The sequence below is a fragment of the Nicotiana attenuata genome, chromosome 7 (assembly GCF_001879085.1).
Source record: "Nicotiana attenuata strain UT chromosome 7, NIATTr2, whole genome shotgun sequence".
Lineage (NCBI taxonomy): Eukaryota > Viridiplantae > Streptophyta > Magnoliopsida > Solanales > Solanaceae > Nicotiana > Nicotiana attenuata.
Genome location: NC_031995.1, coordinates 43,456,977 through 43,470,724, shown reverse-complemented (window position 1 = coordinate 43,470,724; position 13,748 = coordinate 43,456,977). Strand labels below are relative to the sequence as shown.

The window sequence follows — 13,748 nt, the reverse complement described above, 5'->3', positions numbered from 1 at the left end:
CCTCTCCAGTGTAGGGGTAAAGTCTGTGTACACTCTATCCTCCCCAGACCCTACTAGTGGGATGAGTATTAAGTTGATGTTGTTGTTGTATTTTGCATAATGGAAAGATTCCTCATTTAATAAGAACGATAGTCAATGAGCACAAGCAGATCCTTCCAGCCACGCAACTTAGTAAAGATCATCGCCACTTTTGTCACATTATTGATTTGGACTGCTTGTTTTTAATAGAAAACAAAACACAACAGTTAATATTTATGAACACTATTCTTTTTGGACATGTCGCTCAAGTTAGACACCACAATACACAATCATATAGGAGAGTATAACTTGGTATCTCCAGATGGAGGCATATTTTTGTTTCAGGTTACCCGTATGGAGCTAAGATACCTTACCAGTAACCAACAAAGTCAACAACACAAGAAGATCATATAAAATCCTCCTACCTCTAAGCTCATTCCCTTTATACCTCAATCATGAACATTATCTTAACTATTTTACTATTTCTTCTCCCATTCTTCCTCCTCTTGGTTCACAGGAGAAGGCCATCAAAAAGGGTTCCACCAGGATCCCATGGACTACCGATCATCGGCCAAAGCCTTGGCATGCTAAGGGCAATGAGAACCAACACAGCACAGAAATGGCTTGAGGAAAGAGTTCAAAAATATGGTCTTATCTCAAAGCTAAGCCTCTTTGGCAAACCTACTGTGTTCATTTATGGACAGGCAGCTAACAAGTTTATATTTACCAGTGATGACTCTGTCCTGAGTAACCAGCAGACACAATCAGTCAAGATGATTCTGGGCGAACGTTGCCTTTTGGAACTCAATGGTGAAGATCATAAACGGGTTAGAGATGCTCTGGTATCATTCTTGAAGCCAGGTAGTTTGAAGCGGTATGTTGGAAAGATGGAAGAAGAAGTCAGAATCCACCTTGAGACTTACTGGAAAGGTGAGCAAATAGTTAAGGTTTGTCAAGTACACCTGTACTATTTGTGCATACAAATTTAGACATTTACAACTAATTTTCGTGTATGGTATTTGATGGTAGGTATTGCCTCTAATGAAGACACTCACCTTCGACATTATTTGCTCTCTCCTTTTCGGGCTTGAACGTGGAGCGCGAAGAGACCAAATGGTTCAATATTTCCAGCGGATGATAGAAGGGATGTGGTCAATCCCCATAAACTTGCCCTTTACGCGCTTCAACCGCAGCCTCAAGGCAAGCAAAGATGTCCAGAAAATGCTGAAACAACTTATTCGCGAGAAACAGTATGAGTTTGAGAATAACTTAGCTTCATCCCACCAGGACCTCATCACCTGTTTGCTCAGTATCCGCGGAGAGAACAACCAACAACTTATATCTGAAAATGAGATCATTCACAATGTCATGCTTATCATGGTTGCTGGACATGACACTTCATCCGTCCTGATAACTTTCATAGTAAGACTTTTAGCAAAGAATCCCAACATTCATGCAGCTGTACTTAAAGGTAAGAACCCCTCTGAATGTCATGTAAGTCATTCTACCTTTCGAGTTTCTTTTAAAGTAGCTTGGCGGAAGTACAGAACAAGAAGAGATTGCACAGAGTAAGTCACCTGGGGAGTCCTTAACTTGGGAAGACCTTGGCAAGATGAAGTATACCTGGAGAGTGGCAATGGAGACGATGAGATTATTCCCTCCCATTTTTGGAGGCTTCAGGCAAACTGTAAAAGACATTGAGTACGGAGGCTACCTCATTCCTAAAGGATGGCAAGTAAGATATAGAATCCCCATCTTTGATCTTCCTTCTTCAACCTGTTAATTTTGATAGTACTCTATTTTTTTCTGATTGGCATAATCCTAAGTTAACCACTGCATAATGGATGCACATAGATATTCTGGGTAACAGCTAAAACACACCTGGATAGCAGCATTTTCCAAGAACCAGAGAAATTTGATCCAGCACGCTTTGAGAACCCGGGATCCTTGCCTCCTTACAACTTTGTTCCATTTGGAGGGGGAGCCCGTATATGTCCTGGATACGAGTTTGCGAAGATTGAAACTTTGGTCACAATCCATTATCTAGTAACACATTTCACATGGAAGTTATGCTGTACAGATGATTTCTTCAGCAGGGACCCAATGCTAGCACCAACTCAAGGACTTCCCATCCAAATAACTCCCAGGAAACCTATCTAATTTCAATAAATTTAATCCTACATGCTTCTCCAAGAGGCAGCAGAGTTTGTAAACCTCACACTTCTAAGGGGAATACTCCCTATATTATGATGTATTCATGTTAAAAGATGTACACTCTAAGGTCTGACCATCCAGCCACATTTATTGAAATATTCGAAAATTGAGGGCTAAAGTTCGATGTGAAAAATTGAAACTTTAAACATGCATAAGCAAGATTCTCCATCTTTGTAATTGGAATATTTTTCTAGATTCAGAGTTTACAGCTAAAATTTATACAACCTTTTTTTTAAAAACTTGAAGGTTAAAAATTGGATGTGAAAGATGAAATTTTTCATGATCATATTTCAGCACTTATTAATCCTTTTAAACTATGTAATTTGATTCGCGAGCAACTTTTCGAAATTTGGGGTTTAGCAGATAACTTTACAATGGAAAGTTGAGTGAAGATCTCTAAGGTTTTTAAGGTAGAAAGAAACAACTAATATTCACTTAGAATACCACCTCTTTTCCATATGTACAAGTTCTTTGGGATTCATTTTCCCAATATCGTTCAGTATATATCTAAATAAAAACCAGGAACTTGTCAAGCTAGCATTCTGGCCCGTGCAACTTTCAAGAAGCACTGAAAGACCAAACTCTGTACAAACTCTTAAATAAGAGCAACATATATGTCCATCAGCAAGCTTTGTACCTAGGGAATTGTATAACAACCTGAGAACTGATGAGTGAAGAATTATATGCAACATGCTAACCTCTGATAATTACAAGGAAGATGGGAAACTCTTGTCAACAACCTTGAGGTCTGTAATATTTCGGAGGCATAGATGGACATCTTTCATTCATATGGGGGTATAGATCCATACTATTGTATCCAGGTAGTTCCATCCGGTACTTTCCTCGAATTTGACAGAAAGGAAGCTTCACACTGTCATCTGCATTACACCACTTCGGTAACCGACTTGAATTGGTCTCAAAAAACTTGAGAGAGTAAGCATCTTTTATCTGCATTCCCAGCAATAAATACGTTACTTTTCAAACTCTAGAAGTTGAATCCACCATGAGACTTCCATGTGTTTTTCAATGAGATGAACCACCAGGCCCCAACGTCCAACAGAAAACAAGTAATGCAAGAATTGTAGTTTTCTTTCTTCCCGATGATCAAAAATTGATGCAATAGTGTTGGCCCAAGTTCAGATGAAGTTTTGAAGATTGACAAAATGAACTCAGTCATGAACCAGGTCCATCATGTGAGACACAGTGTTGATATGCTTGCACATGTGACATACGCGTGAAGAAGATAAGTCTCAAGGATCAGCAACAATATCCTCTGAATTGATCGAAAAGATTGCATACAGGATAAGGAGTTGAAGTCTCCTTATGAAAAGAGAATTATATTCGGATCAAGGATATGGACTAGGAGTTAGAGTTGTTCTTGGACTCGAAGTGTCAAAGGATCCACAATTCAAGTTCTTATCAAACTCTGATTACTAACTCTATAAAAATAACGATTGTTCTCTTTTACAGGTGGTTGCACATAAGCAGAAGTTAAGCATATTTGAGAGCAAAAAGATCAAGTCTGATTTGCAAGCAACATATGCGAGATACAAGTGTACACGTCTGAAGCTACATGAACTAAGATAGAAGAATCAGTTTCATCATTGTGTTTATTCTAAGTCTAGTTCAATTGTAGTAGGTTTTCATATTGTACCTTTCAGCTTTCATAGAAGCAATTGTAATAGGTATATTGAGTATTCAAGTTAGAGTTAACTTGAAAGTGTTGCAACAGTTGAGGCTGTGTGCTACACTGGGATTAGAGTTAATCCTTAGGTTTACAAAGAGTTTTGTAAATGCAGTTTTTGGCTCAGTGATTTTAGTGGAGTTTGGGAAAATCCTACTGAGTAGTAGGTCGTGGTTTTTTCACCTTTTGAGCCAGGTGTTTTCCACGTAAAAATCTCTGTGCACTTTACTTTCAGCATTTATTATTCCGCAAACTGCTGTAGTTAGAACACTTAGAAGAACCAGGTTCTTCTAACGCGAAAATTAGGTACCACACAAATCACCCCCCCTCTTGTGTGGTATTGACGTTTATAACATCAATTGGTATCAGAGCAGGTTATCCTTGAAGAGGTTAACACCTTAGCAAAAGATCAACATGAGTGCACCACCTGGGAACTGGGAAGGGCAATCCACTGCCAGGCCTCCTCTCTTCAATGGTCTCTACTACTCCTGGTGGAAAAACAGAATGAGGGACCATATAATGGACGAAGACTATGAGCTTTGGGATATCATCACTGATGGACCTTTAGCCACAACCAAGAAGAATGCTGAAGGAGTGGATGTTCCAAAGACAAGAGTAGATTGTACTGCTGAAGATCTAAGGAAATGGGAGAAAAATGCAAAAGCCAAGAATGGTTAGTGTGTGGACTTGGTCCTGATGAGTACAGCAGGATTCAAGGCTGTACTACTGCCAAGGAGATTTGGGACACTTTACAAGTGGCTCATGAAGGAACACCTCAGGTGAAGAGGTCAAGAGGAACACTGCTGTATTCTCAATATGAGAATTTTACTATGAAGGATGGAGAAACTATCCAAGAAATGTATACCAGGTTCACTACACTGACAAATGAACTTGAGTCTCTTGGAAGGATTATCCTGGAAGAAGACAAGGTGGAGAAGATTCTAACTAGAGTTTTGCCAATCTCCTGGGAAAGAAAAATCACTGCCATTCAGGAATCCAAGAACATTGCTACTTTGAAGTTGGATGAACTGATTAGAAATCTCACTGCCTATGAATTGAGAAGGCAAACAATGAAGATGGATGCTCCAAAGAAAGAAAGAAGTCTGGCTCTCAGAATTTCAGAAGGATCAGATCTTGAAGATGATGAAATGGCTATGATAACCAGAGATTTCAAGAAATATCTTATGAGAGGAAAGGGTGCTTCAAAAGGAACAACATTCAGCAAACCGAGGGCTCCTGAGAAACAAACCAATGAGGGGTGTTACAAGTGTGGGAAGACTGATCACCACATCAGAAACTGCCCTCAATGGGAGATTGAATGGAAGAAAGAAAGAGCTGAAAGAAGAAACAGGAAGAAGGAACAGGTTCAACCAAAAAGAAACAAAGGTTCAACTAAGGCTATGGTTGCTACTTGGGGAGAAACATCAAATGAGGACTCTGAAGATGAAGCTGAGGAGGATCAAGCTCTAATGGCCATCGGAGAATCAGAAGATGAACAGGAGGTAAGTATTCTACACCTTAAAGAAAAAATTAAGTTCCTGTCTAAGGAAAAACTGGCTGATCTGCTGATGGATTTCATAGATGAGTCTGAAATAATAAACAGTGAGAAGGATGTTCTGTCTAAGGAATGTGTTATCCTAGAAGAAAAATGTAAAAGGTTAGAGTCTAGGGCTGATGAGAGTGATAACACAAATACTGAGTTGAAGAACCAGGTTCATCAACTTGAAAATAAGATTCTAGAACTTAGATCTGAAAATATTAAGCTGAAATTAGGGACAGAAAAGAAAAGGGCTGATCAATCATTTCTCACCCTAGAAGAAAATCTAGGAAAAATGAAAGATGAACTGTACAAGAAAGATGAATTGATTAAAGTCCTAAAAGAAGATTTAGGAAAGGTAAAGCATGAAATAGACAGAACATGCAAATGGAACAAGGCTTTCGATGCACTCTCCTGGCTGCAAGAACATCATAGTAGCAACAAGAGAGGACTTGGATTTGGGACACAAGCTCCAAAATGGGATCCCAAAAACAAGTATCTCACACTTCCTGAGAATAAGATCTGCACACACTGTGGTAATACTGGTCATTACAAAAATGAATGTAATGCAAGAGAAAAGGCCAGTCAAAAGAACAAAGCCTTTGTTCAAGAAAAGCACAAACTGCCTGGTTGGGCAAAGAAAAATTTAATTCATCCTTTTGCCCATAGAAAGGGACCCAAACTAGTTTGGGTTCCTAAGACTAACCCATGATTTCGTTTTGCAGGACCAAGTGAAGGGAAGTAGCCAAATATGGTACATGGATAGTGGCTGCTCAAAACATATGACTGGTAACAAGAACCAGTTCCTTTCACTTGAGAACCTAAAAGGAGGTAATGTCTCCTTTGGAAATGGAAAGAAAGGTGAGATCATTGGTGTTGGAAAGGTAGGAAAGACAGACTCTCATTCCATTGAGAATGTCTATTTGATAGATGGCTTAAAATATAGCACAACTGTGTGACAGAGGTAACCTTGTGGCTTTCACTTCCACAAAATGTTTTGTGATTAGCCTTACTACTGACAAGATTGTTTTGCAGGGAAGGACAGTTAACAATATTTACATTGTAGATCTGTCAACTCTCTCTGAAAATGAACTAACTTGCTTGAGTGTGTTAATCAATGATCCCCTCCTTTGGCACAAAAGACTTGGCCATGCCAGTCTAAATCAATTGAACAAATTAGTCTCCAAGGACTTGGTGATAGGGTTACCTAATATCAAGTTTAAGGAAGACAAAGTTTGTGAGGCATGTGCAAGGGGGAAGCAGGTAAGGTCATCCTTCAAACCTAAGAAAATGGTAAGTACGTCCAAGACGTTGGAACTGGTTCATATGGATCTTTGTGGTCCAATGAGAACCATGAGCAGAGGTGGTAAAAGATATGTAATGGTGCTTGTTGATGATTATTCTATATTTACCTGGGTATTGTTTCTAACTTCTAAAGTGAAGCATTTGAAATGTTCACTGCTTTTATTAGAAAAACCCAGAAACAATTAGGAAATCAACTTGCATCCATTAGATCTGATCATGGAACTGAATTTGAAAATGCACAATTTGCTAAATTTTGTGATGAAAATGGAATAGATCATAATTTTTCTGCCCCTAGGACTCCTCAGCAAAATGGGGTAGTTGAAAGGAAGCACAGGACCCTTGAGGATATGGCAAGGACCATGCTACTTTCCAGTAAACTACCTCATAGCTTCTGGGCAGAGGCTATAAACACTGCTTGTTATATAATAAATAGATGCATGACTAGACCTCATGTAGAGAAAACTCCCTATGAATTACTTAAAGGGAGAAAACCAAACATATCCCATCTTAGGGCTTTTGGTTGTAAGTGCTATGTGCACAATAATGGCAAAGACTCCCTAAGTAAGTTTGATCCCAGAAGTGATGAGGGAGTATTCTTGGGATATTCTTCACATAGCAAAGCATACAAAGTGTTTAATAAAAGAACTCTATGTGTTGAAGAGAGTGTACATGTTGTGTTTGATGAATCTAACACTCTTTCTGAGAGACAGGAACATGAAGATGAAGCCATTGGACTGGTGAGACAATTGACTGAAGCCACAGCACAAGTAAAAGTGGCATCAAAGGAAGGAGCAGGTGATGCAACAGGTCCTCTCACCCAGGGCAACCTGACAAGGGGAACCAATCTGAAGGAACCTGTACCTGAACCTGTTCCTCTGCAGCATAACTATGAAGGAGAATCTAGCAGGAACCAGATGGTGGGGAAATCTTACAAGTACCTAATTTCTCACCCCATTGAGAACATCATCAATGATCCAACATCTGGGGTCAAGACAAGATCACAACTGAAGAACCTGTGTGCATTTGATGCTTTTCTGTCCCTCATTGAACCTAAAAATGTGAGTGAAGCTCTACAAGATGTAGATTGGGTCAATGCTATGCAAGATGAGCTCAATCAGTTTGAAAGAAGCCAAGTCTGGCACTTAGTTCCAAAACCAAAAGACAGGTCAGTCATTGGGACAAAATGGGTCTTCAGGAACAAACTAGATGAAGATGGAACAGTTACAAGAAATAAGGCAAGGTTGGTGGTTCAAGGCTATAGTCAAGAGGAAGGCATTGATTATGATGAGACTTTTGCTCCAGTGGCTAGACTTGAAGCAATTAGACTCCTCATAGCCTTTGCAGCACATATGGAATTCACTCTTCACCAAATGGATGTAAAAAGTGCCTTCCTAAATGGCTATCTCAAAGAAGAAGTGTTTGTGAGACAACCTCCAGGATTCGAAAGTAAAGAATGTCCTGATCATGTATACAAGCTAGATAAAGCTCTCTATGGTCTCAAGCAGGCCCCAAGAGCTTGGTATGAAAGATTGTCAAAATTCCTTCTGGAGCATGGGTACAAAAGAGGTAAAATTGACAGCACTTTGTTCCTAAGGGAAAAAGGTAAAGATCTTCTTGTTGTACAAATATATGTTGATGATATAATATTTGGGGCCACTACAGATAGGTTGAGTAAGGACTTTGCAAAATTAATGGGAAGTGAGTTTGAAATGAGTATGATGGGCGAACTAAATTTCTTCCTAGGCTTGCAGATCAAACAAAGTCCAAATGGAACCATGATTCATCAGCAAAAATATACAAAGGAACTAATCAAGAAGTTTAAAATGGAGGACTCTAAAGAAATAGATACACCTATTGCAACTGCCACTAAATTAGATGTTGATGAACCTGGTTCATCAGTTGATCAAAAGTTGTATAGGGGTATGATTGGTTCACTCTTGTATCTTACTGCCAGCAGACCTGACATTATTTTCAGTGTAGGACTTAGTGCTCGTTTTCAAGCTAATCCTAAAGAGTCTCACTTGACTGCTGTCAAGAGGATATTGAGATATCTCAAGGGGACTACTGAATTGTGCCTATGGTACCCTAAAGGTAGTAATTTCGATCTAGTAGGTTATGCTGATGCTGACTATGCAGGTTTCCTAGTGGATAGAAAAAGCACCTCAGGTATGGCTCACTTTCTTGGTTCATGTCTTATATCATGGGCTACCAAGAAACAAAATTCAGTAGCCCTATCTACTGCTGAAGCTGAGTATGTGGCTGCAGCTTCTTGTTGTGCTCAACTACTGTGGATCAAACAACAATTAGTAGACTTTGGTATAGAAGTGGGATGCATACCAATATTCTATGATAACACTAGTGCTATAAGTATGACAAAGAACCCTGTTCATCATAAAAGGACCAAGCACATAGATGTTAGACACCACTTCTTGAGAGATAATTATGAGAAAGGATTAATCTCAATAGAATTCTGTGCTACTGATAAACAAATAGCTGACATCTTCACCAAAGCACTGAATAGGGAAAACTTTGAAAGGAACAGGTTGGAATTAGGGATGATTAAGATCACCTAAAAGGAACCAGTTCAGAATGCAATGAAAAAAAATGAAAAAAAAACATTTTTGGTTAGAAGTTCTGATTTTATGTAAATATCTAGACTAATTCTTACTCAGTCTCATACTCTAATCAGTATACTCCTGTGACGTGTGTTTATATTAATTCATTGATCTCTTACAAAGTCTTTTTTCTATTCTGATATATGAGGCATAATCAAGAGGAGTTCTACTTGAAGAACCTGGTTCATCAGTATATGCTCATGAGAAAAGGTCAGGTATGTTTCTATACTTTGCACAATTAGAAAAATAAATATTCCAATTATGAGCAGAAGTCCTATCCTAACCAAACTCCTAAAAATCTAACCGTTGTGCATTGAACCAGTTTCATTCTCTTCGAATTCTAAATAAAACGGGATTATCTCCTTAAAACTAGCGTCGATCAATTACCTCTTAAAGACCGGAGTCCTAATGAGATTAGACCCCTGATTGACCACTGCAAAAGACTGCCATTACTGCACCTAATCATACTCTACTTTAAATACACTCCACATATTCCTACTACACTCCATAACCATCATTAAGTGTTAAACCCCTGATCATCCTCCATCTCTCCAAAATTCTTCAAAATTCCCAAAAATCCTCCAGAAATTCTCCGCCATGACTAACTCTCAAGAAAATCCTTTAACTCCCCCACCAGTATCTCCTAATACATCTTCATCTGTACCTCCTAGCGACAACCCTAAACCAAGATTCCGCAGGCAGAAAATGTTGGCTAGAAAGACTGTTGCTACTGGTGTTTTGAGAACAGCTCTCAACGAAAAATTGAAAGCGAGTCAAAGAGGGGGAAGCTCTGAAAAAGAATCATCTGACTCAAGTTCTGAGTCTGAAGCTTTTGTCTCTGCAAGCGATGGAGAAGAACGTGGGTCTTCTGAATCAGACAAAAATCAAGAAACTCCTAAAGAGGTAAATACATGCTATGTTTTTTCTGATGTAGTGGAGAAAGTAGATGATAGGTTTGTGTTAGTGGGATCTGTGAGAGATGTAAGTGAGGGAGAATCGAAGAGGAAGGGAAAGAAAAAGAAAGGTGAAATTCTTGCAATTTGTGGAGGAGTTGAGGAGAGTGGCAACAAGCCAGGGGGAAGTGAATCTGGAGAAGCTGCTGAAGGTCTTGTGAACCTGAGTGAACAACAAGATGGACCTAGTTCATCTGTGGAAGAAACCTTGGCTGACATTCTGAAGAAAGTTGGAGAAAGCTATGATCCCAAGAAGCGCAAAGCTTCTTCTCAAAAGGCTCCAACTGCCTCTAAGCCAACAAAGAAGAGCAAGGTGTCATCTCCTAAGTCTACTGTCCCTTCAGCACCAAAGGTGAAAGCTACCAGAAGCAGGGTAAGGCAAAGCGAGGCTGAGTTGCAGAAAGCCTTAGAGGCAAACAAGAAAAGAACAAGAAAGGGAAAAGCTAAAGTTCTGGAAAGTTCTGTGGCTGCAGAAGAAGAAGAGGAAGAGATGGAACTGGTCCATCAGGAGAGAGGCACAACTGAGGAGTTTCATACTCCTAAACCTAAGAAATCCAAGACTTCTACCAAGAAGTCTTCAGAATCTATCTCTGCTGAACCCTCCCTGGCAAAAAGAACCAGGTCTGCAGTTAAAGGAAAACAAGTGAAAGTTCCTGAAGAAGAAGAAGCTTGGAGTGGAGAAGAAGAAGAAGAGGAATCTGAGAAAGAGCAGGACAGGTTTATCCTTTTTGGAAAAAGAAAAATATTGAAAGGAAGAATTCTGAAAGACCTGGAGGAGCCAGGCATGAAAAGATTGGTTGATGCACTAGAAGCACAGGGTTGGAAGGACATGGTTCTTCAACTGGATGGCAGGCTTGCAAGAAAGGAACTGATAGAGTTTATGGCGAATGCCACAGTGGTGAATGGGGTTGTTACAAGCCTGGTGAGAAGAGTAGAGGTGCAGTTTGATGCACCTAAGTTGGGAAGAATTCTAGACATACCCTGTGAGGGATATGATGATTATACTAGGCAAAGGTGGCCTTGTCTAGATTCTCTCCCTTCTGCTCTCCAAATCACCCGGAATTGCTGTGATACCAAGTCTGCTGAAGAAGTGCATGAGGCTAGGTTTGTGCAAAAGAGTGAGATGAAGCCTGAGCACAAGGTGCTATTTGAATTTGTGAACAAGTGTCTGCTGCCCAGACAGGAGAGAAGGCACACTGCAAATTGTATGGACCTGGTCCTTCTGAAGTGTCTTGTGACAGGAAAGCAGATTAACTGGCCTAGTTTCATTGTCAAGCTGCTGGATAGAGTGATAAATGGCTCCAAGGCCCATGCCACTCCTTATGGGTTTATACTGACAACTGTCTTGGCCAAGTTAGATGTGCCATTGAAGAAGTGGGAGATGGCCTCAGCAAAGAGCACTTTGGGATCAAAACTCTGCAGGCTTGTGATTATCTGTTAAGTGTAACCCCAGTTGAACCTGGTTCATCCGTGAAGACTCCTGTGAACAGCAAAGTTAGGGCATTGGTTCTAGAATGTGGAACAAAAGATGCAGAAATTGTTAGGCTCCAGGCTCGCATTGCTGAACTGGAAAGTGAAAGAAATGGCCTCAAAGATGAGCTAGCAAAGGAAAAAGAAAAGAGTGAAGGGATGCTCCAAACAATGCTTAATCTACTTCAATCCCAACCCTCTAGTTCCTCAAAGCCCTAGAACCAGTTTAGTAACTCCTTCAGTGACCCAGATTCGGGACTTTTCTCTGTTTTTTTTTTGGCTCATGGTTGGATGTTGTTTTTCTTTGTGGTCTGTTTTGTAGAAACATCTCCTAATCAATGACAATGTGCTTTGTTTTCTCTTGTTTCTATGAAACTTCTAATCTTAATATGTTAAATTTCTGTGAAGCTGATTATTGATTAACTAAATCATGTTTTTCACTTGCAGTTGCCTCCAGTGCCCATGAGTAATAATTAACATCTGGGATTCTAATAAAATGCAACTTTTCGATGATGCCAAAAGGGGAAGAGATATTGTGCTTTACTTTGTATTCGGAAAAATGTGATGTTTATAACCTGATTAAACCTGGTCCTCTAATGATAAGTTAAATTAAAGTGTGAAAATTAAGCTGAGTTCCACAGGGTCTCTGATCAATAAAAGCACAGAGTTTGTCATCATCAAAAAGGGGGAATTTGTTGGCCCAAGTTCAGATGAAGTTTGAAGATTGACAAAAATGAACTCAGTCATGAACCAGGTCCATCATGTGAGACACAGTGTTGATATGCTTGCACATGTGACATACGCGTGAAGAAGATAAGTCTCAAGGATCAGCAACAATATCCTCTGAATTGATCGAAAAGATTGCATACAGGATAAGGAGTTGAAGTCTCCTTATGAAAAGAGAATTATATCCGGATCAAGGATATGGATTAGGAGTTAGAGTTGTTCTTGGACTCGAAGTGTCAAAGGATCCACAATTCAAGTTCTTATCAAACTCTGATTACTAACTCTATAAAAATAACGATTGTTCTCTTTTACAGGTGGTTGCACATAAGAAGAAGTTAAGCATATTTGAGAGCAAAAAGATCAAGTCTGATTTGCAAGCAACATATGCGAGATACAAGTGTACACGTCTGAAGCTACATGAACTAAGATAGAAGAATCAGTTTCATCATTGTGTTTATTCTAAGTCTAGTTCAATTGTAGTAGGTTTTCATATTGTACCTTTCAGCTTTCATAGAAGCAATTGTAATAGGTATATTGAGTATTCAAGTTAGAGTTAACTTGAAAGTGTCGCAACAGTTGAGGCTGTGTGCTACACTGGGCTTAGAGTTAATCCTTAGGTTTACAAAGAGTTTTGTAAATGCAGTTTTTGGCTCAGTGATTTTAGTGGAGTTTGGGAATATCCTACTGAGTAGTAGGTCGTGGTTTTTTCACCTTTTGAACCAGGTGTTTTCCATGTAAAAATCTCTGTGCACTTTACTTTCAGCATTTATTATTCCGCAAACTGCTGTAGTTAGAACACTTAGAAGAACCAGGTTCTTCTAACGCGAAAATTAGGTACCACACAAATCACCCCTACCCCCCCCCCCCCCCCTCTTGTGTGGTATTGACGTTTATAACATCAAATAGCTTCACAACATAGATCATATAAGATTGGATAACTTCCCAAGAATTGAAATACTTCAGGTTTAAAATTTGGTTCCTACCTAATACATTTTTGGAATTAAGATACTGAAAGGATACAATGTTTAGACAACCCCAAACAATTAAGTACAACAGTTTATTTGGAACTTAAAAGAATTGGAGCAAGGATTGACGAAAATATGTATTTAGTAGGGATGTAAAGAATAATAGGAATAATGAGAGAAAGATGCCTCACTGGAGACACAGAGATGTGATCTCTCCCCCCCCCCCCCCACACACACACACACACAACAAACGACACACAC

The 13,748-nt window shown here is 39.4% G+C and overlaps 2 protein-coding genes across 6 annotated transcripts in view; one reads left to right on the top strand and one right to left on the bottom strand.

The window, feature by feature from the left end:
• Positions 1-13,748, bottom strand: part of LOC109228993 — a 31,824-nt gene that overhangs the window by 10,754 nt on the left and 7,322 nt on the right. For 2 of the 5 annotated variants that reach the window (XM_019394283.1, XM_019394280.1), the window contains exon 7: positions 2,644-3,180. The exons of 1 other annotated variant lie outside the window; for it this stretch is intronic. In XM_019394283.1, coding sequence (XP_019249828.1) covers positions 2,965-3,180 — 216 coding nt within the window. In that variant the 3' untranslated portion in view covers positions 2,644-2,964. Of the gene's footprint in view, positions 1-1,935; positions 2,015-2,643; positions 3,181-13,748 lie in introns of those variants that run through there. 2 more of the 5 variants (XM_019394281.1, XM_019394282.1) reach the window with 2 other exon arrangements.
• On the top strand, positions 246-2,553 carry LOC109228994 (cytochrome P450 716B1-like). Its single transcript, XM_019394285.1, has 4 exons — positions 246-965; positions 1,048-1,489; positions 1,566-1,753; positions 1,873-2,553. The coding sequence occupies exons 1-4, from the start codon at positions 474-476 to the stop codon at positions 2,176-2,178; spliced, it is 1,428 nt and encodes a 475-aa protein (XP_019249830.1). The 5' UTR covers positions 246-473; the 3' UTR covers positions 2,179-2,553.